General features: G+C 51.0%; 4 protein-coding genes across 4 annotated transcripts; 2 read left to right on the top strand and 2 right to left on the bottom strand.

Moving 5' to 3' along the window:
* The first annotated feature begins 1,361 nt into the window (after positions 1 to 1,361).
* LOC103212944 (tubulin alpha-4A chain) lies at positions 1,362 to 3,210 on the top strand. Its single transcript, XM_007958885.2, has 3 exons — positions 1,362 to 1,596; positions 1,848 to 1,996; positions 2,239 to 3,210. The coding sequence occupies exons 1-3, from the start codon at positions 1,416 to 1,418 to the stop codon at positions 3,208 to 3,210; spliced, it is 1,302 nt and encodes a 433-aa protein (XP_007957076.2). The 5' UTR covers positions 1,362 to 1,415.
* Positions 3,211 to 5,198: 1,988 nt separating this feature from the next.
* Positions 5,199 to 8,319, bottom strand: STK16 (serine/threonine kinase 16). Its single transcript, XM_007958799.2, has 7 exons — positions 8,234 to 8,319; positions 7,264 to 7,483; positions 6,490 to 6,623; positions 6,205 to 6,325; positions 6,000 to 6,095; positions 5,457 to 5,578; positions 5,199 to 5,337 (listed from the first exon to the last, which is right to left on the bottom strand). Exons 1-7 carry the CDS (start codon positions 8,317 to 8,319, stop codon positions 5,199 to 5,201), a joined length of 918 nt encoding a protein of 305 aa, XP_007956990.1.
* Positions 8,320 to 10,309: 1,990 nt separating this feature from the next.
* GLB1L (galactosidase beta 1 like) lies at positions 10,310 to 15,926 on the top strand. The gene is made up of 16 exons (XM_007958974.1): positions 10,310 to 10,378; positions 10,542 to 10,708; positions 10,972 to 11,122; positions 11,303 to 11,363; positions 12,424 to 12,518; positions 12,615 to 12,789; positions 12,878 to 12,936; positions 13,043 to 13,164; positions 13,274 to 13,314; positions 13,516 to 13,634; positions 13,949 to 14,023; positions 14,314 to 14,403; positions 14,539 to 14,652; positions 14,934 to 15,065; positions 15,292 to 15,507; positions 15,672 to 15,926. The coding sequence occupies exons 1-16, from the start codon at positions 10,310 to 10,312 to the stop codon at positions 15,924 to 15,926; spliced, it is 1,941 nt and encodes a 646-aa protein (XP_007957165.1).
* A 285-nt stretch (positions 15,927 to 16,211) lies between these two features.
* Positions 16,212 to 22,400, bottom strand: ANKZF1 (ankyrin repeat and zinc finger peptidyl tRNA hydrolase 1). The gene is given in 15 exon segments (XM_042780271.1): positions 16,212 to 16,335; positions 16,556 to 16,641; positions 16,769 to 16,936; positions 17,070 to 17,181; positions 17,340 to 17,826; positions 18,496 to 18,648; positions 18,821 to 19,049; positions 19,318 to 19,465; positions 19,559 to 19,671; positions 20,733 to 20,926; positions 21,037 to 21,139; positions 21,525 to 21,605; positions 21,607 to 21,641; positions 22,254 to 22,260; positions 22,263 to 22,400. Coding segments are annotated over 15 exon segments (2,178 nt in total).
* Between the last annotated feature and the right edge of the window lie 735 nt (positions 22,401 to 23,135).

The raw sequence follows: 23,135 nt of genomic DNA on the forward strand, positions 1-23,135 counted from the left end.
GCAACAGACCGGGCACGTGCTTGGCCCAAGGAGATGGAAGGAGGTCAGATTACTTGGTCCTGCATCCCCTTTTCCTCTGTGTGTGAATTCCTCCTGTCCGGTGGCCCCCCCCCAAGTGACTCAGCACCCCATTTCTGAGCCTGGCGGGGTGGCGGGAATGGGCTTCAGCTTTGGGAGGGGATCCGGCCTCTCCAGCGGAGCCCGGTGCGCGGACAGGCAGAGACAGCTGGCGCTGACTGGGAGCGCGGGCAGGGGCCAGGTGGGGGGAGGGGAAAGAGGTGTGTGTGTGGGGGGGTTGGTATTTATAGCCAGGGAGCGGGGGCCGAAATTCAACCCCCGCCAGGGGCTAGGAAGTAACTGGAAAGAATCTAGAGTGAGGACAGATGCAGGGCCCGGGAGCAGGATGGAGCTCACCCGACCAGAGCCAAGCCTGTTACCTCTGGGGCCTCACCGCAGGTTCCGCTTCCTTTTCTGGGTATTTGGTAATCGTCACCCCGCCATTTCGGGGTTGGGAAAGGAGGTTGCGCTGGCCCTGCGCCGACCACGCACCACTCTGTGCTTCAGGGGTTAATTGGATTGGAAGGGACGGAGTTTAGGGCGGCCAGTGCCCCAGTGTCCGCAGCCCCAATTGCCCGCCCTGCCCTCTGCGCCAACTAGTTTTATCGCGGTTACTTCCGTGCGGGCTGACGCGGTGGATGAAGGTGGTGAAGACGCCCAGAATGCGGGGGTGGAGGAGGGGAGAGGAGCCAGATGGATTGATCCCCAGAGCCAGATGGGATTTAAAGGTGGGGGAAGGGGGTATCCAGTGAGGTCAGTTAATGCCACTGACGGACTGGAAGCTGAGACACCCCTGCAGCCCCCAGGAAGAAAGAGGGGAGAAGACTATGAAATTGTAGATGTTCATTCTCAAAGGGAAAAATTAATCAGGTGGGGGACGTGTAGCCATAAACTCCCTGGAGAACCTTCTGCCCCCTTGCAGGCCCTTGGGAAGCTGGCTTTGTGGGCAGTATGGATCTGGCTGAAAAGTATCGTGTCTCAGTTACTGCAGTGTGCGTCTTGCCCTCTGTATCCTCCCTGAGTGTCCTGTGAATGTGGCAGGACTATGTGGAGCCACAGCCCTCATCTAACAAGTTCCCCACTGAGAAGGAGGTGATGGCATTGGCCTGCCCTCCTGGGTGCCTCCAGTGGGGGAGTCCTAGGGTGGGCAGACTGCCAGCTTCTTCTGGTCACTGCCCAGCCCAAAGCCCCCAATCTTGCTAACTGACTCATCCTACTAGCTGGTAGGTGACCGGATAGGAGGGAGGCTCATGAGGTGAGGACTTGTGTGTGGGAGAGGGCTTGCTCATTCCTTGTCCCCTCTGTTTATCCCTCAGCGTGAATGCATCTCAGTCCATGTGGGGCAGGCAGGTGTCCAGATGGGCAATGCCTGCTGGGAGCTCTACTGTCTGGAACATGGGATTCAGCCTGATGGGCAGATGCCCAGCGACAAGACCATTGGTGGAGGGGATGACTCCTTCACCACCTTCTTCTGTGAAACCGGCGCCGGAAAGCATGTGCCCCGGGCAGTTTTTGTGGATTTGGAGCCCACTGTAATTGGTGAGAGAAAAGAGGGGCAGGAGTCTAGGGAGTTTTGAGGAGTCTAGATATGGCTTTCCTTGCCTTCTTTGAAGGTGAAGAAGGCAAGCTGATTTGGGCAGCAGGCTTGGGTTCTTCTCCCCTCTGCTATCTCACGGCTGGCAGAAGGACAAGTTCTTCTATACATCTAACCAGAGCTGCCATGCTGTGGGAGGGGGGTCTCTGCTGAGCTTGTGGTTTTTGCCCTAACCGTGTGGTTTATGCCCTTGCAGATGAGATTCGAAATGGCCCATACCGACAGCTCTTCCACCCAGAGCAGCTCATCACCGGGAAAGAGGATGCTGCTAACAATTATGCCCGTGGTCACTATACCATCGGCAAGGAGATCATTGACCCGGTGCTGGACCGGATCCGCAAGCTGGTGAGAATCTGAGAGGCAGGGGGCTCCTGAGACTACGTGCATGGTTGGGAACATTGTTCAGATCCATTTCAGGAGGTCAGCTCTTACCTGCACATTTCTAGGCTTGACACTGCAGCTGTGGGATACTCAGTAGTCTTTGCCTTGGCTCTTGAAATACGTTAGGTTCTTATTCAGGCCAAAGATAGAGTTCCTTAGATCCCTTCTCTGTACTTACATTGTTCTTTCTCTTTCTCATCTTGCAGTCTGACCAGTGCACAGGACTTCAGGGCTTCCTGGTGTTCCACAGCTTTGGAGGGGGCACTGGCTCTGGCTTCACCTCACTCCTCATGGAACGGCTCTCTGTTGACTACGGCAAGAAGTCCAAGCTGGAGTTCTCCATCTACCCGGCCCCTCAGGTGTCCACAGCTGTGGTTGAGCCCTACAACTCTATCCTGACCACCCACACCACCCTGGAGCACTCAGACTGTGCTTTCATGGTGGACAATGAAGCCATCTATGACATCTGCCGCCGCAACCTGGACATTGAGCGCCCAACCTACACCAACCTCAACCGCCTCATCAGCCAAATCGTCTCCTCCATCACGGCTTCCCTGCGCTTTGATGGAGCCCTCAACGTGGACCTGACAGAGTTCCAGACCAACCTGGTGCCCTACCCTCGTATCCACTTCCCCCTGGCCACCTACGCGCCAGTCATCTCTGCAGAGAAGGCCTACCATGAGCAGCTGTCAGTGGCAGAGATCACCAATGCCTGCTTTGAGCCTGCCAACCAGATGGTGAAGTGCGACCCCCGTCATGGCAAGTACATGGCCTGCTGCCTGCTGTACCGTGGAGACGTGGTACCCAAGGATGTCAATGCCGCCATCGCTACCATCAAGACCAAGCGCACCATCCAGTTTGTGGACTGGTGCCCAACGGGCTTCAAGGTTGGTATCAACTACCAGCCACCCACTGTAGTGCCCGGGGGTGACCTGGCCAAGGTGCAGCGTGCTGTGTGCATGCTGAGCAACACGACCGCCATTGCCGAGGCCTGGGCCCGCCTGGACCACAAGTTCGACCTGATGTATGCCAAGAGGGCGTTTGTGCACTGGTATGTGGGCGAGGGCATGGAAGAGGGTGAGTTCTCTGAGGCCCGAGAGGATATGGCTGCCCTGGAGAAGGATTATGAGGAAGTGGGCATCGACTCCTATGAGGACGAGGATGAGGGGGAAGAATAGAACAGCTGCCTGCAGTCCGTTCACTATGTTTATTGCAAAATCCTTTCGAAATAAACAGCCTCCTTGCACGGTTTCTTGTCACCTCTGTGCTAAGCTTCTGCTGTCTTCCCTTTGTGCTGCTGCTGCCGCTGCCACCCTATTTGCTACTCATGACCCTTTTAAACCTTTCCATGGCTGAAGGTGAGAGCTGCCAAGGGGCCCTTGCCAGGCCCAGGAATGACTCCAGGGAACTTGCTGTAAGGCCTAGGGGCACCCAGAATAGGGAGGAAATGAGGACCAAGCCCTGGGCCTATCTATCTGTCCAGCTACCAGCTATTGAAGGATATGAGTCTTCACTTCCTTTCCAAGTAGGAGTTTAAATCCGGTGGTTTCTGTATTTGAGAGTTGGACTGCTACCCTGTTCTTCCTGCTGCTTCTGCATTCAGCAACTCTTGCCCAGGCTCCTCTGCGCATTTTGAGGGTTTGGGAGTGGGGCTGGGCTGGTCCAGAGTTCCTGGGCATGGAGCCTAGTCATAAGCTTGGGGAATGGGAAGGGACAAGTACAATCTCCAGGAGCTGTTTGTGCCACTGCACCTCCCAGCAGCTTTGCATAGCTTAGTGCCTGTCTTGGTGCTTTGGTGGGGCTTGGGGCTGTGCCATTAAAAGTCAGGTCCGTCTCCCCTCTGTGCTTTCTTTCTGGCTTCTGCCTCCCAGCCTCCTCAGTGCTGGCTGGTGGGAGCCTCCTGCCAAGGCCCTGGGGAAAATGTCAACTTTGCTAATAGGCACCCCAGGACCCATGCTGACGTCAGCATGTGCGGGTGGGCATGGGTGGGGAAGGGGAGGGAGAAGCCTCTATCTCAGGAGAGCCCAGCCCTCTCCTTGGTGATTCAGGGAGGCAGTGCCCTTCCCTGGAGAACAGGATTCAAGCCCAGCTAAGGCAGGGCTCCTGTGTACTCAGCACAGCAGGCAGGAAGTGGCAGCTGGATTCTGCCACGCCACATTGTCCTCATTAATCATTAACCATGTGTCAGCAAGAACCATCAGAGAAAAACCTGTACCTAAATGGCTACCACCTCCACTCCCCTTGCCCCCAGGCTGAGGCTGGGAGATCTGTCCCAGAGCTTCCTGGGAGTTTCCACCCAGAAGCCCTTGCCTGGCAAACCGGCTGGGCTGCTTTGAGCAAGCTACCCACCCCTGGGAGGGAAGGAAAGAACTACTTAAAAGTGCTTTTAGGGGGCCCTGGTTCCAGTTCTAGGAAATATGGTGGTATAGTGGTTAACACATTTGGCTCTTAATCAAAAGGTTGGTGGTTCAAACCCACCAGCCACTCCTCATTAAAAAAATGAGGCAGTCTGCTCTTGTAAAGATTTACAGCCTTGGACACCCAATGCAGGTCACTGTAAGTTGGAATCGACTCAATGGCAGTGAGTTCCAGTTCTTGGCGCAGGTAGAATCTATCTCAAGCCAGAGCACCTTTTAAGTTTTGGGCTAAGACAAGCTAGCCAATCAGCTGGATGGGAGGGAAGGGTACCTGCCTCCTTTTGTGCAATGATGAAGTCCTATCTTTTCTGACTCTATACCAGTTCTTCCCCTAGCAAAGACCACCACACTCTGGGTGCACCCTTTCTCTCACTCCAGGAACAATGAAATTAAGCAGCACACCAACCAGCTTTCACTTTATTCTTCTGTATACACGTTCTCCTGCTCCCAGGTTTGGAGACAGTCCATCATGTGAGCTCAGCAGTCCTGCCCAGAGCCATGTACCATATTCTAGAAGCTTCCCTTTCCCCTACCTCCCCGCCCCCAACTCAATCACAGACACCTTGCCCAGCTGTCGCTCTTGAGGGTAAGAGCAGCAGTGCAGATGCAGGACTGAGATGACTATCCCTTCCCTGCCTGCCCCCAACTGTAAGGGAACAGTCTTGGACAGAATGGATGGAGATTCTAACGAGGTGCAGGAGCCTCTTCCCAAGGCATCAGGGTCCACTTCAACAGGGCCACCTGTTTCTTCAGATTTGGGTGGTGTGCTGGCCAGGAGGGAGGGGCTGCAGTGCCTCCACCTGGCTGAGGAAGACAGGAACGTGAGGGCGCTGCTGGGGGTCCACAGTCATCATGGAAGCTAGTAGCTGCTGCAATGCTGAAGAATGCCTGCAGGGGGAGGAGAGCAGGCTGACTGGAGGATGACCCCTCCCCTCTTGCTAAGGCCCCAAAGCAGATAAGACCAGAAGGAGGCCTCTGGAACCCTTGGTGTCCCTTTTATTGCTCACCTGGAGCTTTGTGGGATGTGGAGTTGGTTCTGCACAGCAAGGGCCACACTGTCACCTTTCTGAAACACCATGTCATAAGGGCCTTCCCCAAACATCATGGCATACAGCACACAGCCTAGGGACTGAGAATAACTTGGTTACTCTCTGGAAGTTAACCAACAGAGGTAACATCCCTCTTACTGCTGTGGTGAAAGGGGGCTGTGTAAGCTAACAAGACTGCTGACCTCAGCCACAAGGCACCACCAGGGCCAGAGAAACTGCCAGTTATCTGGAGGCCTCTGTACTCCTTGCTTAGCCACTGTCTTCAGCCCTGACGCGTAGCTATACACACCCTGCTCAAGGGCAGGGATTATACCACTTCCTGAGCAAGTGAGTACGGTCTCAGTAAAGGTCCCAGGAAGGAAGTCAAGGGAAATGGAGACATATACCACGATTCCTGGAGCCCCATGCAATGCAGTAGAAACCAAAGACCCACCTTCTACTGCAAAGTGGGTACACAGCAGCAATCCTCCCTTGCCCTCCCACCCACCCACATGCTCTCACCCAGACGTCGGTCCGCTCATCAATGACACAGTGGCTCTGCACAGAGAAGAGCTCCGGGGCCCGGTAGGAGATGGTGCATCGCTGGGCCGCCCAATCCTGGAACAGTGGCCCCAGAGCTCAAAAATGGGTCACATGGCATAGTCGTGTGACCAAACTGGGACATGCCCTAGAAGGGGCTGAGGATGGGGACTAAGTGGAGACTTACCTGCAGGGCCAGGGCTTGGCGGGAGCCCTCTACATGGATACATGCTTGATTCATGGAACCCAAGTCCATTAAAATGGGCTGCCCCTCATCTCCAAGCAAGATATTGGTGGGCTTCAGATCTCTGTAGGGAAGTGGAAGTGAACCATGAGCACCCCTGGACAGGAAGACCAGAATCCCTGTGAGTGAAAGAATCATGGGGGCTACTGGAAGGAGAACAGAGACCTCCCATTTCTTTTGGTGAGGCTCTTCCTCTCTACTCAGCAAGCACAAGATCCTCCCACTGACCTGTGGGCATAACCCTTGGCATGAATGGCCTCAAGGCCTCTGCAGATTCCCAGGAGCAGCAGCAGGATTTGGTCCTCAGTCAAGAAGCTGCCTTTGTCCTTCAGCCTTTCTATCTCATTCCACAGCGTACCTCTCTGCAACACAAGTTTCCCCACAGCTGGAGATGTTCTTCTGAACCTCCTGCTTCCTATGTCAAAGCCTATCAACTTTTCACCACACACACCTCAAAACTCACCAAACCAAAACCAAATGCACTGCCATGTGGATTCTGACTCATACTGACCCTGTAGGTCTGAGTAAATCTGCCCCATAAGGGTTCCAAGGCTGTATCTTCACAGAAGCAGACTGCCCTATCTTTCTCCTGCAGACCAGCTCGCAGGTTTGAACTGCCAATCTCTTGGCCCACCTAGCAACCCCTCCTTGGGTTTCCCAGGTGGTATCTCTATAGAAGCAGATTGTCCAATCTTCTTTCCGAGGAGTGGCTGGTGGGTTTGAACCGCCAGCCTTCTGGTCAGAGCAGTCAAATGCCTTAGGCACTATGCCACCAGAGCTCCCTTAAACCCCACAGTCCCACTTAAAACAAACAAACAAAAACCAAATCCATTGTCACTGATTCTGACCCATGGCAACCCAAGTGTCCCACTGGGTGCCTCTAAACCCCAATCCGAGTAGCCAACCGTAGGACACAGTCCCTACCTCCTAACATGCTTAATTGCTCACAGAGCCCTTAGTAAGTGACTCCAGTGCAACCCCTTCCACAGGAAGCCTTCTGACCTTGAAGAAGGGTAGCAGCAGCCAGGCTTCATGTCTGGAGCCCCGCTCCCTCACGCAGTAAGCCACGAGGCGAAGGATGTTGGGGTGATGGAAGAGGCGATGCATGTCTGCTTCTCGCTGGGCCTCCTCCCGGTCCTGCTGCTCGTGACACAGAATTCGCTTCAGGGCGTAGAAGTGTCCGTCATGTAACCCCTCCACTAGGTCCACATAGCTGAACCCACTGTGGGCCAAAGGGGTCAGTGAAGGACCATGGTCATCTCCCACAATGCCTAGACCCAGAATTCCCTCCAGGAAGGGGGCTGTGTTTCTCATTTAGTAGCAACCCATTCAAGATATGTCTTTAAATGAAGTCTGAAGACTTATATTTTGAGCTCCTCAAGAACAGGAACAGAGTCACCTCTGAGGTCCTATAATCATAACACACTGCTCTGTGCTTAGCAGATGCCCATAAATGTTAAATAAATAATAACCAATATTTATTAAGATGGTTCTGTTAAAGAACCAGGTACTGGGCTAGACATTTTATATGCATGCCACACTTGATCCTAACATCTCCATTGGTGAGAAATAATACTTCTCCCCATTAAACCAAAATCAAACCCACTGCCATCAGTCGATTCTGACTCAGCAATCCCCATTGGGTCTCCAAGCCGTAGATCTTTGCGGAAGTAGATTACCCCATCTTCCTTCCACAAAGTGGCTGGTAGGTTTGAACCACCAGCCTTCCGGTTAGCAGTCAAATGCCTTAGGCACTGTGCCACCAGAGTTCCCTTAAGCATATAACAAAACCATGGCATACCAAGGTCACACAAGGTGGATCTAGGAGGCCTGGCTCTAGAATTTACTTTCCTGACTACCATGCAGTTAGGCCCTGTCAAGTGAGTTAGAGAATAAGAGATAAAACTACTGTATCCCTATCATGTACGTACTGGAGTCCTTCAGTCACCATAAGTGATTTCCAAACACTCACCCCTCCCCCAGTTTCTGGATGAAGAGATAGCGCTTATTGTCAATGACGACAGTTCCCCGAGAGCAGATACACAACGCATGGCCCATAGTGTCTCAGTCATCCTCCTCAAGAACAGTCTGAGGCTATTGAAGGGTTTGTCCAGGTTGACTGGGCTCTTCCAGGCGATGAGCTGAGGACCCAAAAGAACATGCTGTAAGGAATAGAAAGGTAAAGTCGTGGGTCCATCACAGTCCAGACGACCCCTAAAGTACCAACGCGGAAATGTGGTCTGGGGAGACGGGCCCCGACGATGCCAGCTCCAAGAAGGCTGGAGTCAAGTGCCTTAAAGCCTCAGACCACGCAATGACTACTGGGCCGCTCCCGCCAACCCCAGCCCACTTTTCGGCGTCTCCTGCTCCCATGCCCGTCGGGCTGCAAAGGCAGCGCTGAGGACAGTTCGAAGGAGATGCGAGACTGGGGACCACCGCTTGTAGGACCCACCCCCGGCAACCTCGCGCGGAGACCACAATATGCCAGCCCCCACTCCCCACTGACCTGGCTCGGGCCAAAGAAAAGCGCCAGCGACCGGAAACAGTGGTTACATCATCAGTCCGCGCCGGCGTAACGGCTCGCGGTATCCTAGCAACCGCTGGGCAGGAGGACGATGTGGGGGCGCGGAGCTGTGAAACCCGGGGCAGGCTAGGCCGGGGGAGGACGGGTCGCAGGACCCGGGCGAAGGGTCCCACGTGTCCTTCAATAGACGTCAAGACGCGGGCACTTGCGCCAAAAGGGAGCAAAGCGGGGCCCGGTCCGAGGCTCCCAGAATTTCTATCTCCTAATGCCCGAGGTAGGAGGTCTCATACCTCCCGCACGCTGGGGACAGAAAGTGGTCGTCTACTGTACTGTACAGCCCGGAGGGGGATGCAGGGAGAGGTGGATGCGCGCTGCTGGAGCTCTAATCCCATAGAACCTTCGGGGCTGTAGACGGTATACCACCATCTTAGTCTTAGTGGTTAAGAGCCCAGATTTGTGAACCAGACTGGCAGGGTCTAAATCCGAACTTAGTAGCCTACTAGCTGTGTCACCTGGGCAAGTTACCTAACCTCTCTGAGCCTCACTTTCCCTAGGCTCAGAGTGTACCTCTGGGATACAGGCCAGAGCTGCTCAAGTTGTGTGGTACCTGTGCTAAAATGCATGAACTGTGAGGCCAGACTGCTTAGTTCAAATCCCAGCACTACTAAACTAGTGTATGACCATGAACAGGTTATTTAATATTTCTGTCCCTCAATTTCCTCATCTGTAAAATGGGGATGATCGTTGTCTACCTCATAGTTGTTTGAGGATTAAATGAGATGTGAAGTGCTTAGTACAATATCTAACTCATAGCCCTCAGCAAGTGTTAATAAATGGTAGCGATAATTATTACTTATTACCCTGGTCCTCACATTCCAGGGCTAGGGATTGTGAAGGCAGGAGAATCATGCATTCCCCAACTTTGGCAGCAAGCAGTGGCTCTTAACATCTGTTGTTTTGGCAGGTAGGAATAAATTGGGGCATGATAAGACAGAATGACTGACCCAGGATGGGCCCTCTTGTTCAAACAAGGCTCTCTAGGAAAAAGAAGCCTCTTGTAATCTCGTTATCCCTTTTTGTACCCCTGATCACTGGGGAAAAGCGGTCCTGGAAAGGCCCTGGAGGATTTGAGAGAGATCAGGCATTCCTTGTCTTCAGGGAGTTCATTCTAGCAGAGCTATGCTTGTCAAGTCTTGAATGTGCATAGGATGGCCTGAGGATCTTGTTAAAATACAAATTCTGGTTCCATAGGTCTGAGGTAGGGCCTGATTCTGCATTTCTAACAAGCTCCCAGGTGATGCTGATGAAGCCGCTTCGTGGACTGCACTTTGAGTAGCAACCTGTAGAGGATTTTACAATCTAGTGGAGTGGCGGGTAGGGCTGCAGGCTGCAGACAAAAGTCCAGGGAAATCAGATGGCAACTTGAGGTGGTCTCCGCCCCCTTGCTCGCTGAGGTTCCCTCCCAGGAATCCGCCACGTGACGGTCGGACCGCAGTCTCAAACTATAGGAGCCTTACTAGCGCCATGGCTTCCAAGAGGCCGTCCTGCCTTCCCTCTCTGCTGCTGCTGCTCCTGAGGCTACTGCTGCACCAGGTGAGACAAGGGGGTTGAGCCGCTGGCCGGGTTCGAGAATGGCGGGATCAGATACCGCAGATGTAAATAAAGTAAAAATAACAAAACAGCGGACAGGGGTACAGCTCTTGGGCTAACCCCCCTCCAGACCTCTGCTGAACACCGCCTCTCCTTCTGTTTGCAGGCAAACAGTCGGTCTTTCGTAGTGGATCGGGACCATGACAGATTCCTCCTGGACGGGGTTCCGTTCCGCTATGTATCTGGCAGCGTGCACTACTTCCGGGTACCGAGGGTGCTTTGGGCAGACCGGCTTCTCAAGATGCGAATGAGCGGCCTTAACGCCATACAGTTGTAAGAAGGGCTGGCGAGAGCCGTGGGGGGTGGGGGTGGGCGGGGTTTACCCTTCGTACCACTCCATTAAGAAGAGGACTGGGGCCAGATGACTGGCCAGGGTGGAGAGGCTAGAGCTCCAGGGCTCCCAGGCCGAGGGTGGGAAACCGCAGTGGGCCAGGACCTTCTTCCACCACTTCCTGGAGATTCCCTGCAGGGCCTGAGCCGGTAGGCCTCCCTAGCACCTCTCTACCTTGGGCCCTGTTAACCTCTTCCTTCCTCAGTTACGTGCCCTGGAACTACCATGAGCCAGAGCCTGGGGTCTATAACTTTAACGGCAGCCGGGACCTCATTGCATTTCTGAATGAGGCAAATAAGGCGAACTTGTTGGTCATCCTGAGACCAGGACCTTACATCTGTGCGGAGTGGGAGATGGTGAGTTAGTTGGAAAAGGACAGAAGAACTACAGCCACCCTTGTGTGATTTCTAGACGACTCCCATCTGCCCACACCCTAGGGCCACTGCCAGCACTACACTCAACTTCCTCCTTACCTCCCCCATTCCACCCCAGAACGCCAAAACCTACATTCCTCCTTGTGTTTATGTCCGCCTCAGGGGGGTCTCCCATCCTGGTTGCTTCGAAACCCTGAAATTCATCTAAGAACCTCAGATCCAGGTGAGTTGAGGCAGGTTTAGGAGAAAAAGGCAAACAACAAATGACTCGGGTATCAGAGGTATTCTTGAGGAAGTGAGATATAAATTAAGACAAACATGAGTTAGAGTTGGCCAGGTGGAGGAGGATGAGGAGAAAAATGTCATGCAGAAGTAAAAACGTGCTTCAAGACCTGAGAGTGAATCACAGAAATCACAAGTAGGAGCTGAGAATTTAAGGCACGCTACCTAATGGGAGCTCTGGTAGCATAGTGCCTAAGGCACTTGACTGCTAACCAGAAGGCTTGTGGTTCAAACCCACCAGCCACTCCTTGGAAGGAAGGTTGGGCAATCTACTTCCATAGTGATACTACCTCGGAAACCCAAGGAGGGGTCACTATGAGTCGGAGCCGACTTGACGGCACATACCACCACCACCACCTAATGTAAATCAGTGATCTTTTGATGGATAACTTAAATTGACTGGACTGTACATTAGATTAAGGAGCTCTGGTGGTATAGTGCCTAACGCATCTGACTGCTAATCTAGAAAGTTGGTGGTTCAAACTCACTAGCCAGCCACTCTGTGGTAGGAAGATGGGGCAATCTACTTTCTTAAAGATTTACCACCTCGGAAGCCCAATGGGGGTTGCTATGAGTGGGAATCAACTTGATGGCAGCGAGTTTGGTTTTTGGTTTGGTATTAGGTCACAGGTTAGGTATTTCTGTGAATTCCCATGCTACTTCATGACAATCTCAAGTATAAACTGATTACATAATAACCTTTTAAGATATGTTTAACATTTTTATTAGTTAAAAAACAACTTTATAAAAAACACTGCTCTAAGGTCTCCTATGTTCCAATTCCTTTGATAAGCAAATGTGAGGGCTTAGGGCTGAGCTGCTTCTGATAAGAGTCAATGCATCCCAGACTTGGCTGTGGGTAAGTGGGATGAAGACTGCAGCCTGGAGCCCAGGCAGCACTGCTCCTGTGTGTGTGTGTGTGTGTGTGTGTGTGCAGAGGCTGTGGTGGCCCCTAGTGAGCAAAACACTTTGAGCTCACAGAGCTCTGCTGCTTCCTCTAGACTTCCTTGCTGCAGTGGACTCCTGGTTCAAGGTCTTGCTGCCCAAGATATATCCATGGCTGTACCACAATGGGGGAAACATCATTAGCATTCAGGTACAAGTGGAAGGGTGATTGGACAAGGAGAAGGAGGTACAAGGGGTCCTCTCCTTAACTTTAGAGCTGAACTCCTCTTTCCCTTCCTCCTGGCAGGTGGAGAATGAATACGGTAGCTATAAGGCCTGTGATTTCAGCTACATGAGGCACCTGGCTGGGCTCTTTCGTGCACTGCTAGGAGACAAGATCTTGCTCTTCACCACAGATGGGCCTGAAGGACTCAAATGTGGCACCCTCCAGGGACTCTATACCACTGTAGATTTTGGCCCAGGTCTCCTGAGCAAGAGATAGGAGTATGGTCAGGGGGAGGGACACCTCTTCTGTGATGTTTATCTTTCACCTTTGCTTCCTTTCTGCAGCTGACAACATGACCAAAATTTTTACCCTGCTTCGGAAGTACGAACCCCGTGGGCCATTGGTGAGGGGCCAGAGGAAAGGGAATCAAAGCAAAAGTCAGGGATGGGAACAGGTCAAGCTCGGTTCCCATCTCATTCAGTCCTTTTTCCTTCCACTTCACACTCTAGGTGAACTCTGAGTACTACACAGGCTGGCTGGATTACTGGGGCCAGAATCATTCCACACGGTCTGTTCAAGCTGTAATCAAGGGCCTAGAGAACATGCTGAAGTTGGGAGCCAGTGTGAACATGTAACTGGAGGCACTGGGGCCAATATGAATCTGTAACTGGGAGTTGGGGGTGAAAGTTAAGATTTAATGGGTCAACTTGTACCTTCCCCCCTGCCTTCCTCCACTTCAGGTATATGTTCCATGGAGGTACCAACTTTGGATACTGGAATGGTGAGTTCAGGTGGTCCCTGGGGCAGAAAAGAGGTAGCAAGGAATTAGAACCTGAGGGCTGGATTGATCAGGAGGTCTAGAAATTGGGTATGGCCACTACTGCTACCTCTGATGATAAAATTCACTGTATTAAACTTTTTCTTTACTTAGTGCCTGTTATCTGAAAGATATGTTTAATTAATTAAATTGGTTCAACCCCAGGTGCTGATGAGAAGGGGCACTTCCTTCCAATTACTACCAGTTATGACTACGATGCACCCCTCTCTGAAGCAGGAGACCCCACACCTAAGCTTTTTGCTCTTCGAAATGTCATCAGCAAGGTGCCCTATCACTTCATCAAACCCCAAAGCCTTTGATTAATTTTGGGGAAGGGAGTGGTCAAGTGGTTTATAAAGGGATCCTGTAAAGCAGTGGTTCCTGCCTGAGCCACAGAGCCTTCTAAGCACTCCATGGAAGCATTTCCCATCCACCCACGTATGCCTGGAGAGATACACATGTGTGCAGAATTACAGGGTCTTTATGACCCCTGAAGCCTTCCCTTGACCCCAGCTACAAAAGGCTCCCTGTTCCAGGGCCTTGGAATAGGGGTGGTTCCTGTGGTTTTCCTATGGCTTCAGAGAGAACTTGGGTTCAGTTCCAGGAAATTCCTTTGGGACCATTACCTCCCCCCAGCACCAAGATGAGACTTGGACCTTTGACTCTGTACTTGGTAAGTTCCTTCCCTTCTTCTCTTGTTCTATCCTTTTTTTCTCTTAAACATTCCATCCTTTTCTGTTCCTCTATTGTGATACTAGGAGCTCTGGTAGCATAGTGCCTAAGGCACTTGACTGCTAACCAGAAGGCTGGCGGTTCAAACCCACCAGCCACTCCTCGGAAGGAAGGTTGGGCAATCTACTTCTGTACTGATACTGCCTTGGAAACCCGAGGGGTTGTTATGAGCAGGTCCGACTTGATGGCACACAACAACAACAACATTGTGATACTTCCTTCTTCTTCTAGGATGGAAGTTTGCTGGCTTTCCTAAACTTTCTATGCCCCCAAGGGCCCATCCGTTCAATCTTGCCAATGACTTTTGAGGCTGTCAAGCAGGTAAGGCAAAAACTCACACCTGGAAGGTAGGGAAACCTTCAGCAGCTGTAGCCAAAGTTTCCCTTCTAGCTACCCACCCTCCCCACAATATCCTTTCTTCTCAGTTCATCTTAAGTATTCATTCTTCATACCCAGGACCATGGCTTTATGTTGTACCGGACCCATCTAGTTGACACTTTTACAGAGCCAACATCCTTCTGGGTGCCGAACAACGGACTCCATGACCGTGCCTACGTGATGGTGAATGGGGTGAGGACCTAATTCAAGGCTAACTTTGGAGCCCAGATTTCCTCCCCTTCCTAGCACTCTTCAATGTTTCCCTCATCTACCCTTCTCACCTGCCTGCTAAAATTTGCAGACGGTCTAGGGGTAAGTTGGATGAGAAAGTTGGGCTAAGGGTAGAGTCCAGACAGGTGGGTAACTGACAGATGGGTTAACGTCTTCTTTGCCCTCCCAACAGGCTCCCTGTGCAGCAGCCAAGAGCTGGATATAAAGCATTTCTCCTCATGGAGCCTCTCTCTTACCGACAGGTTTTCCAGGGTGTGTTGGAACGCAACATAAAACACAGACTATTTCTGATGGGGAAAATGGGGGACAAACTGGATGTCTTAGTGGAAAACATGGGGAGGCTCAGTTTCGGGTCTAACAGCAGTGACTTCAAGGTGAGCTAGCCTTGCTTGTTCCTACCCCCCAATACCATTATTGGCCATCCTCCTTTGGAAGCATGGGGGCCTAATGGAAGATAACCATACCCTTGTCCTTTGGAGTTAGGCAGAAAAGGAGTGACTTACAGGGATCTGGGTACAGCCACCAGTTATATCCCAGGGTTGGTTAGAGACCTAGTTTGGCCATCAGTAGATAATGAATTTTCATTTGCTTTCCCAACAGGGCCTGTTGGAGCCACCACTTCTGGGGCACAGAGTCCTTACCCAGTGGTTCATATTCCCTCTGAAAATTGATAACCTTGTAAAGTGGTGGTTTCCTGTCCATTTGCCGAAAAGGTTACCACCTCCAACTCCTTCCGGCCCCACCTTCTACTCTGCGACATTTCCAATTTTAGGCTCAGTTGGGGACACATTTCTGTCTCTACCTGGATGGTCCAAGGTATTGCTGATGGTGGTGACTGGGGGGTGGTTGTGGTACAGTGGTAAAAGAGGAAAATCATGGATGGAGGGGGCATAAAATTACTCCTCTGACAGGAATCCCAAAGCGGGGGCTGTTTCTACTCCCTGGGAGTTGACCCTTTCTTTTCTCCTCCCCCACCCTAGGGCCAAGTCTGGATCAATGGGTTTAACTTGGGCCGGTACTGGACTAAGAGAGGGCCACAACAGACCCTATATGTGCCAAGACCCCTGCTGTTTCCTAGCGGAACCTTCAACAAAATCACATTGCTGGAGCTAGAAAATGTGCCTTCCCAGCCTCAAATCCAATTTCTGGACAGTCCTATTCTCAATAGCACCTTGTATAGGATATACCTTAATTCCCTCTCAGCTGATAAACTAATGGAGTTAAGTGGGCACTGAAGGAAAGGCAACCCTGGGACCTGGAACAGGGAGTGGTCAGGATCCCTTGGCGCTGGCCTTGGTGACTATAAGGAACCAAAGGCCAGAAGGTCTGAATGGAAGTACAAGTGCAAGGAAGCCAAACTTTATTGTGATTAAAGTTCCAGAGACAGTACCAGCCCCACACACCTCTGTGGCCCCGTCTTTGTCCTGGTTCCCGAGTGCCCCTCACACTCATCTTCCAAATCCTTTCTGGCATCATGGGAAGAAGAAAACCTAGAGCTGATGTGAACATGCTGTAAGAGATCAGGAAGAGGGCCTCCTAGCCTGAGAACGATGATGCTGGAGGCAGCGTGTGGAGCAGAAAAAGAAGTCAAGGTAGTGAAAGGGAGTGAGGCCTTGGAGGGATGCCCCACAACTCCAGCAGCGTCTGAAGAAGAGGAAGAAAAATGGCTGGACAGGTACCCCCAAACTTTCAAATCCAAGCCCTCTTGTCCTTCTTCCTGCCATTTGTTTTCACTCCAGAGGTTCCCAAAACATCCCAAATCCCCTCAACAACCCTTCTGAATACTGCATAGATATTTATCCCACTTGTCCAAAATAGTCCCTAGAGCGTTATATTCTATCCACTCACACCTATCCCCCCATACCGGGCATTGATGATCACTGGGTCAGGGATCTGAGAGGTGGCGGCTCCTAACTGGGCAGCTAGTCGGCACTCTGCAGCGAGAGCTCTCTGAGAAGAGAAGTATAAGGACAAGTCCCCAGTTGTGGATAGAGTATCCAAGAAGGGGCAGCTGCACGCTGCAGAGGGATTACCCCTCTAAGGAAGTCTCGCTGTGGAAGAGAACCTCCAGCCTCACCTTCTCTCGGTCGCTGAGGGCAGCAAATCTCTGCTGCTCTGCTTGTTCCCGCTTCTCCTGCTCCTGTTGCTTCCGCTGCTTTTCCTCCTGTAGCCGCCGGGCTGCCTTCTGTTCCCTTTTCCGTCTGGCCTGCCGTGCTTCCATCTCTGGTGTCAGTGGCCCTGGCACCTAGAGGATTTCAGGGAAGGCATTAGGTAAGACCTGTGTAAGCTAGCCTTGGTGAAACTGCAAGAAATAGAAAAGATCTAGCCGAGATCTGTGATGCCTTCCCACTCTGCTGCTCCTTCCTTTTCCAACTGACCTGAGCCTTGTTGTAATCATAGGCCTCTGGATTCTTCTCCATGAATCTTCGGAACTCATTACGTGTTGATTTGTCAGCTGCAACTGTGTACGGTGGCCGGGCCTGGAAGTCCCTAGGTGTGAAACCCCCGAGTATGGGTTCAACTTGCCTCCTGCCTTTCCCAGCATCACCCACCCAGACCAAGAGAATACTATCAAGTAGCCAGGGCCAACTATAGCCTCCAGACCACCTTCTAGACCCCAAATGGCTCGAGATGGGGCCCTCACTTACTGCACAGTGGGGTCAGCACCTGCCTCCAGCAGCAGGCGAACCACTGAACCTCTCCCAGCTGCGGCTGCTGCATGCAGGAGTGTAAAGCCACTGGAGCCCAAGGGGGCACTGAGCAGAGATGTAACTCCAGGGTCTATGGGGCTGGCAGCTAGCTGGAGTTTCAGCGTCCCAACGTCTCCGGCTCGGCAAGCAGCTAGAAGCACACCCCAAAGCTCTGGCTGACCACAGGACTTGACCTCATCCAGTGAAGGCCCCAAGGGGGCTATGTCTGCCTGAGCTGACTCTGGGAGGGCCTCATCTTCTTGAGGTTGCTGGGGGAGCGTCCCATGTGTTCCAGCCTCCAGGTACCGGCTTCTCTCCTTCTTGTTCCTTTTCTTCCTGCTCTGCTTGGGTAATACCTCAAACTCACGAAGATCCAGGGTCCCCATTGTCATCTCTACCAATTCCAACTCCCCCTGGAAGCTGTCCTCTCCCTCTGACCCTGAACCTAGGGAGAAATACGGCATGTTAGACCCATCTAAAGGCTAAGCAGAGGGTAGAAGGAGGTAGGCTGCCACAGATGCATAAGTATGTACATAAAGAAAATCTAGATCATTCTGAGATGAAATGGTTTTTGTCACCCAAGATAAAGTAGCACATAAGAGTCAACTTCCTTATGTTGAATACAGAAATGAGGCTCTCAGCCCAGATGAGGACAGGTCAAATAGATATACAGGCACAAAAGTCCCTAAATGCTGACTCTAGGATGGTGTGCAATAGAGGAAAGCCTAGAGCAGTTACAGCCATGGAGCCAAGGGTCTGCAGCCAGGGAAGCAGCTCTTAGGCCAAACTCACAGGGTCCAGTAAGACAGACAAATGCTGCAATGTAGATTCATGCAACATGAATATTAAGACATCTTTTCTGTGTCAAGATTGTTCTAAGTACTAGAGACAGAACAACAAACAAAAGAGAGCAGATTCAGAAAGACAGTCACTAAATACGTCTCAGTAACTGCTATGATATATCCTATTTTGTAAGTAGACACTGGTGTGTGTAAATGTGTGTGTTGGGGTAGAAGAGCCCATTTGTAAATAGGGAAATGGGTAGTTATCAAGGTAGCAAATCTGCCATCATGTTTCCAAGACAGCCACACATAGAAGGATCTGGCGCTCAAACCCTGTTTGGGAGATACTGCATTTTGCCCAAGTGCTTCATTTTCATCACTGGGGACCTTTCTTCTTTTTTCTTCAATAGCCTTCTTCCTCTCCTCTTTCATTGTTTTCCAGTGTGTTTGAGCTGAGTCCAATCTGACTGTCTCCTGGAGGTCTCCTACCATAAAACAAAAGTGTAGCTGAGAAGCCAGGCCATGTTTCTCAATGAAGATGTGGTTAGGCTGTAGTTGAAGGGCTAGAAAACCTTTGGATGTGCACATGACAACTTGAGGCTTGGGCTGCAGAATAAAGAACGTCTAGGGAGTCTGGGCGTCGGATCAAAGGCTCACCGTGGACATGCACAGTGGTCAGCTTATGAAGCACACTCTGTAGTTCTCGGAAGGTAGGTCTGCGGGTGGCAATAGGGATGTCCCAAAGTCGGGGATCCCCCTGTTGCAGGGGTGCCCCATGGCCTCCAAAGAACAAGGATCGGCCAGAACGGGGGGCACGCAGCAGAATGGTCCCAGCCTCCCTCAGTGCCTCAGCCCAGCCTGGCCCCGCCAGCAGGTCACGAACTTCCTAGAGGAGAGAATAACAGCCCAGCACATCTCTACTTGCTATTTTAAAATATCGACCCAAAAAGAACCCACAGATCATGGAGGTGGGGGAGAAAGAGAGTACTAAGGGTCCTGGGAATCCCTTTCCTACCTTTGTTTACCCAGAAATGATGAAGACTGGAAGGATGCTGGAGTAAAAAACCTTTCTACTATAACATTTAATGACTTAAATTGAGAGAGAAAAAAAATTACGGATCAAAGGACCACCAGATGTGGGAGGTTTAACTCACCTTATGTAGTGTGGCTTCATTATAGCGCCTTAGGTTGGCACCAGCAGAGCGAGAAACCCCACCTCGGGCATCCCGAAGCCCCTGGGCTGTGCCCCGTTTGGCCCGCACAGTGTAGCGATGAAAGGTTTTGTGTACCACCACTTCTCTTCTGTAGACAGCACAGATTCAGTATTGTAGACCAGCTGGTGCTCCCAGGCTAACAGGATCCATTCCATTCCCACCCCATGCAGCACCCTCTCACCCTTGGAAAATGGCACCAGCAAAGTGCCCAGCTGCAGCCATGAGCACCACGCAGTATCTGGGACCTCCACTTTGCAGGCTGTGTAGCAGGAGTTCTGTATCTTCTGGGGGCACCTGGATGACAGAGAAGCACAAATATTCTACCTGTTGCATTCACTGAAAGCAGGGCTTTGAACCTTTTCTTCCTGGTTCAGTCATGACCAACAAAGCAAAACTGGAACAGACCTGAATCTGTAAAATGTGGGTGAACGATGATGATAATTGAAATGGGAAAGATTACGGGTCCACGGCCTGCTGTTGTGTCGATTTCGACTCATAGCAACCCCTCATTGGGTTTCCAAGGCAGAATCACTACACAAGTAGATGCCCAATCTTCCGAGAAGTGGCCGGTGGGTTTGAACCGCCAGCCTTCTGGTTAATGGTCAGATGCCTTAGGCACTATGCCACCAGAGCTCCTCCATGCCCTGCTAGAAACTTAAATCTCTCTCTTACAAAGCAAGGGCAATGTGCGTGTTGCATAGCAACCAAATCTCTTTACGACACAGAAACAACAATGCCCTTCTCAAAGATGGTGGCTGTCTATACACTTTGAATGTGTGTCACTCTCCACAGTCCTGGCAAGAGTCCAGTCTCCCAGATCAGGATCATGAAAGAGCTTGCTAAGCCGCTAAGCCTCTTCTGAGTCTCCCATTCCAGATTATTCGATTGTAATTTTTCCCATTCTGGTTATGGTTCTGCTTCACTCAATTTTTTAAAATTCAAGTCTGTTCTGATTTCATTTTGTCAGCCATGACCGAAACAATTCAAAGCCCTGATTAATAGCAAGAAAGCAATACTGAAGAGACTCCCAAGTGCCAGTGACATCTCATTTAATACAACCACCCTAAGGACTGTCTCCCTTTTATATATAAGGAAATTTAAGGCTTTGTAGTGGTAGCCAAGATCAAGTATAGGACGGACCACAATTGAAACCTGGATTAGTCTGTTCCCACACTTAATTCCACAATTTAATCCTTCCCAGATTCAGGTCAGTTTAACCCAGGACTATGCTGTCAAGTGTGATACCTACACCTAGACAGGAAGGAGGAGAAGAAGTGAGAGACTGGGCTAAAGGGAAATCTGGGCAGATCACACAAAAGGCTGGGATTCACCATACAACCCATACTGTCACTTGCCTGGCGAGGGCCTAGGATACAACGGTAGGCAGAGAGGAACTGGCCCTGCGCATTTTGGAAAAGAACTCGATGAGGGTGGAAGCCTCGTGGTCGATTAGGCTTCTCAAATTCAGCCCTCTCCTCATCAAATATCTGCAAGTCCTCCTCGCTGGCTGAATCTGAGTCTTCTGATCCCGAGATACTGGAAAGATCGCCTATGGACATGATACACGTTTGGTACCCCATCTCTGATCGTTCCCCAAGCTCTTTCCCTGTCTTCCTCTACTGTGTCCTACTCCCATTCAAATTTACCACCAGCCATCACCTGCGGAGCTCTGCTTTTCAAAGTCCAGGGCAGACAGGAGAGGATTGTCCTTAAGACGCTGCTTTAAGTTAAACCGGTGCCAGTCAAGCTTATAATGTTCTCTCTAAAAGGAAACAAAGAGGGAGGCAGAAGGTGGATATTTGGTAGCCGAGACCAGAAATGGAACTCCAGAAAGTATGAGTAACACTGACTTTCCTAGTCCAAGTATGTTGTTGTTGTTCTGTGCCATCGAGTCGACCCCGACTCATAGCGACCCCTCCTTGGGTTTCTGAGGCAGTATCACTACGGAAGTAGGATTGCCCACCCTTCCTTCCGAGGAGTGGCTGGTGGGTTTGAACCTCCACCCTTCTGGTTAGCAGTCAAGTGCTTTAGCCACTATGCTACCAGAGCTCCTATGGACTTGTTAATTTAAGACAAATGTCAACCTTTCCCCACCTACCATTATTACCTATACTTGTAACATGTAGCCCTGCACTCTAGTCTTTTACCTGTTCCTCATGGTTCTGGAAGGTCTGGTCACAGGTTGAACAGTATAACTTCTGTGAAATACCTGGAGGATCCTGAAGTAAGTAGTTTTCTTTCTGGGCTTGCTCTCTCACCTGAACCTATATATGGTGAGCATAATTAGAGGCAGAAAAGGAGTCCAAATTCACAGTACAAAGCAGAGGAGAATACAAAAGAAGGAGATGGCATGTCCTTATTTTCAAGGAATTTACAATCTAGTAGCCATGAAATAAAAATAACAATTACCTTGTATGATATGTTTCTTAAAAGTACGTAGAAGGAATATAAATCATTGAATTTAAATGAGGCAAAGGGATAGTTTAAAGCAATCCTGCAGACAGTAACCTGGTATGGGTGAAATTCTTCTTAACTGCAAACACCACTTCCTAAATGCCAGTTTAACTTGCATTTCCAATTACATTGTGTAGTTCATTTAAAGAGTACAAGAAACTAACGAAAACCAAGTAAGTTTTTTAAGGTATCAGTGTGAACGTAAGGAGGCATAAGGAAAGACAACAGACGTTTAGACACGATTCAGGGCCTGTGCTGGAAACTACCCTGAGATTAACTGAAGAGATCAATTTTATCCAGCAGAAAGAGAAGTCAACGTGGGCTCCTTACTTGTCAGTAAGGACAATTTCCCTGGAGAAGCAGGATACTCCAAATAGTCTCATTAGTTTCCTCATGGGTCCACCACGAACCTTCCCAGATACCTGGACAGAAGTATGCGGGGCCTGGGCCAGAGCCTCCTCGGGCGCGTGGCTCACCAAGCTCAGGCCCCGAAAGACCAGAGCATCCGCGTTGAGGTCAAACAGAGAGACCGACGCAGGAGTTGGGGCTGAAGTTGGAGCGGGCGACATGGCTGAGCAGAAATTATTTAGAAACAGCTCCTGGAGCAGAAAAGCAAAAGGAACAGAACTCCTTGGAAGAGATCCTACTGCCGCATCTCCCCACTGTAAGACTTAGTCTCCTCTACGTTGCGAAACACCTCAAATGTCACCCCGGACTCAGGAGTCAGATCCAGGGTAAGTACGTGACCCAGGTCGCCTTTTCAAACCTCAGCGTTCTAGCATAACAGAGTGATATAGGGGAGCACCAAATCTAGTCCAACAGTTAAAAATCACTGACGTTCCCTAACCGACTGCTCCTTCCCCGAATGACGAGCTCTGGCATCTACCGAACTGCATAGACTCGCGGACGCCGGTACAAGCTGTATCAAATATCCCGGAGAGCCGAACAACACGCACCTCTACAGCAGTCCGAAATCTGGATTTCTGTAACACAACAGTTCCTTCGCTACGGAGCAGCAAAGGGGACAAACAACGTCGCACTCACCTCGGCCCTGCCTCACGTAGAGCACAGTATTGGCTGTTTGACTGTGCAAGACCCGCCTCTAACCTTTAGTCCCGCCCTCAGAGCCGAGAATTGGCCGTCTTGTCTCCACCCCCTAGGGTCATTGGCCAGGCTGGCTGCGGGTGATGGTGACTGACAGGCGCCGGGCCTAGCGCTCAGGGTCTGGCTGAGCCGAGCCGAGCAAGGCCCTGAAATCACCCGGGTCACCGTTTCTGAGGTGAAACGCTGGACCGGTGACTGGA

This window comes from Orycteropus afer, unplaced genomic scaffold (assembly GCF_000298275.1).
Source record: "Orycteropus afer afer isolate SDZICR_OR568_19922 unplaced genomic scaffold, OryAfe1.0 scaffold00002, whole genome shotgun sequence".
Classification (NCBI taxonomy): domain Eukaryota; kingdom Metazoa; phylum Chordata; class Mammalia; order Tubulidentata; family Orycteropodidae; genus Orycteropus; species Orycteropus afer.

What these genes read in the sequence shown, in the direction of transcription:
- GLB1L (XM_007958974.1), top strand. Translation starts at nt 10,310, where the DNA reads ATGGCTTCCAAGAGGCCGTCCTGCCTTCCCTCTCTGCTGCTGCTGCTC. An exon ending in CAACTTTGGATACTGGAATG is followed by an intron (nt 13,315 to 13,515) that starts GTGAGTTCAGGT and finishes GTTCAACCCCAG; the next exon opens with GTGCTGATGAGAAGGGGCAC. An exon ending in CTTTTGAGGCTGTCAAGCAG is followed by an intron (nt 14,404 to 14,538) that starts GTAAGGCAAAAA and finishes CTTCATACCCAG; the next exon opens with GACCATGGCTTTATGTTGTA.
- STK16 (XM_007958799.2), bottom strand. Translation starts at nt 8,319, where the DNA reads ATGGGCCATGCGTTGTGTATCTGCTCTCGGGGAACTGTCGTCATTGAC. An exon ending in TGCTGCTACCCTTCTTCAAG is followed by an intron (nt 6,624 to 7,263) that starts GTCAGAAGGCTT and finishes CTTGTGTTGCAG; the next exon opens with AGAGGTACGCTGTGGAATGA. An exon ending in CACATCCCACAAAGCTCCAG is followed by an intron (nt 5,338 to 5,456) that starts GTGAGCAATAAA and finishes CTCCCCCTGCAG; the next exon opens with GCATTCTTCAGCATTGCAGC.
- LOC103212944 (XM_007958885.2), top strand. Translation starts at nt 1,416, where the DNA reads ATGGGCAATGCCTGCTGGGAGCTCTACTGTCTGGAACATGGGATTCAG. An exon ending in TTTGGAGCCCACTGTAATTG is followed by an intron (nt 1,597 to 1,847) that starts GTGAGAGAAAAG and finishes ATGCCCTTGCAG; the next exon opens with ATGAGATTCGAAATGGCCCA. An exon ending in TGGACCGGATCCGCAAGCTG is followed by an intron (nt 1,997 to 2,238) that starts GTGAGAATCTGA and finishes CTCATCTTGCAG; the next exon opens with TCTGACCAGTGCACAGGACT.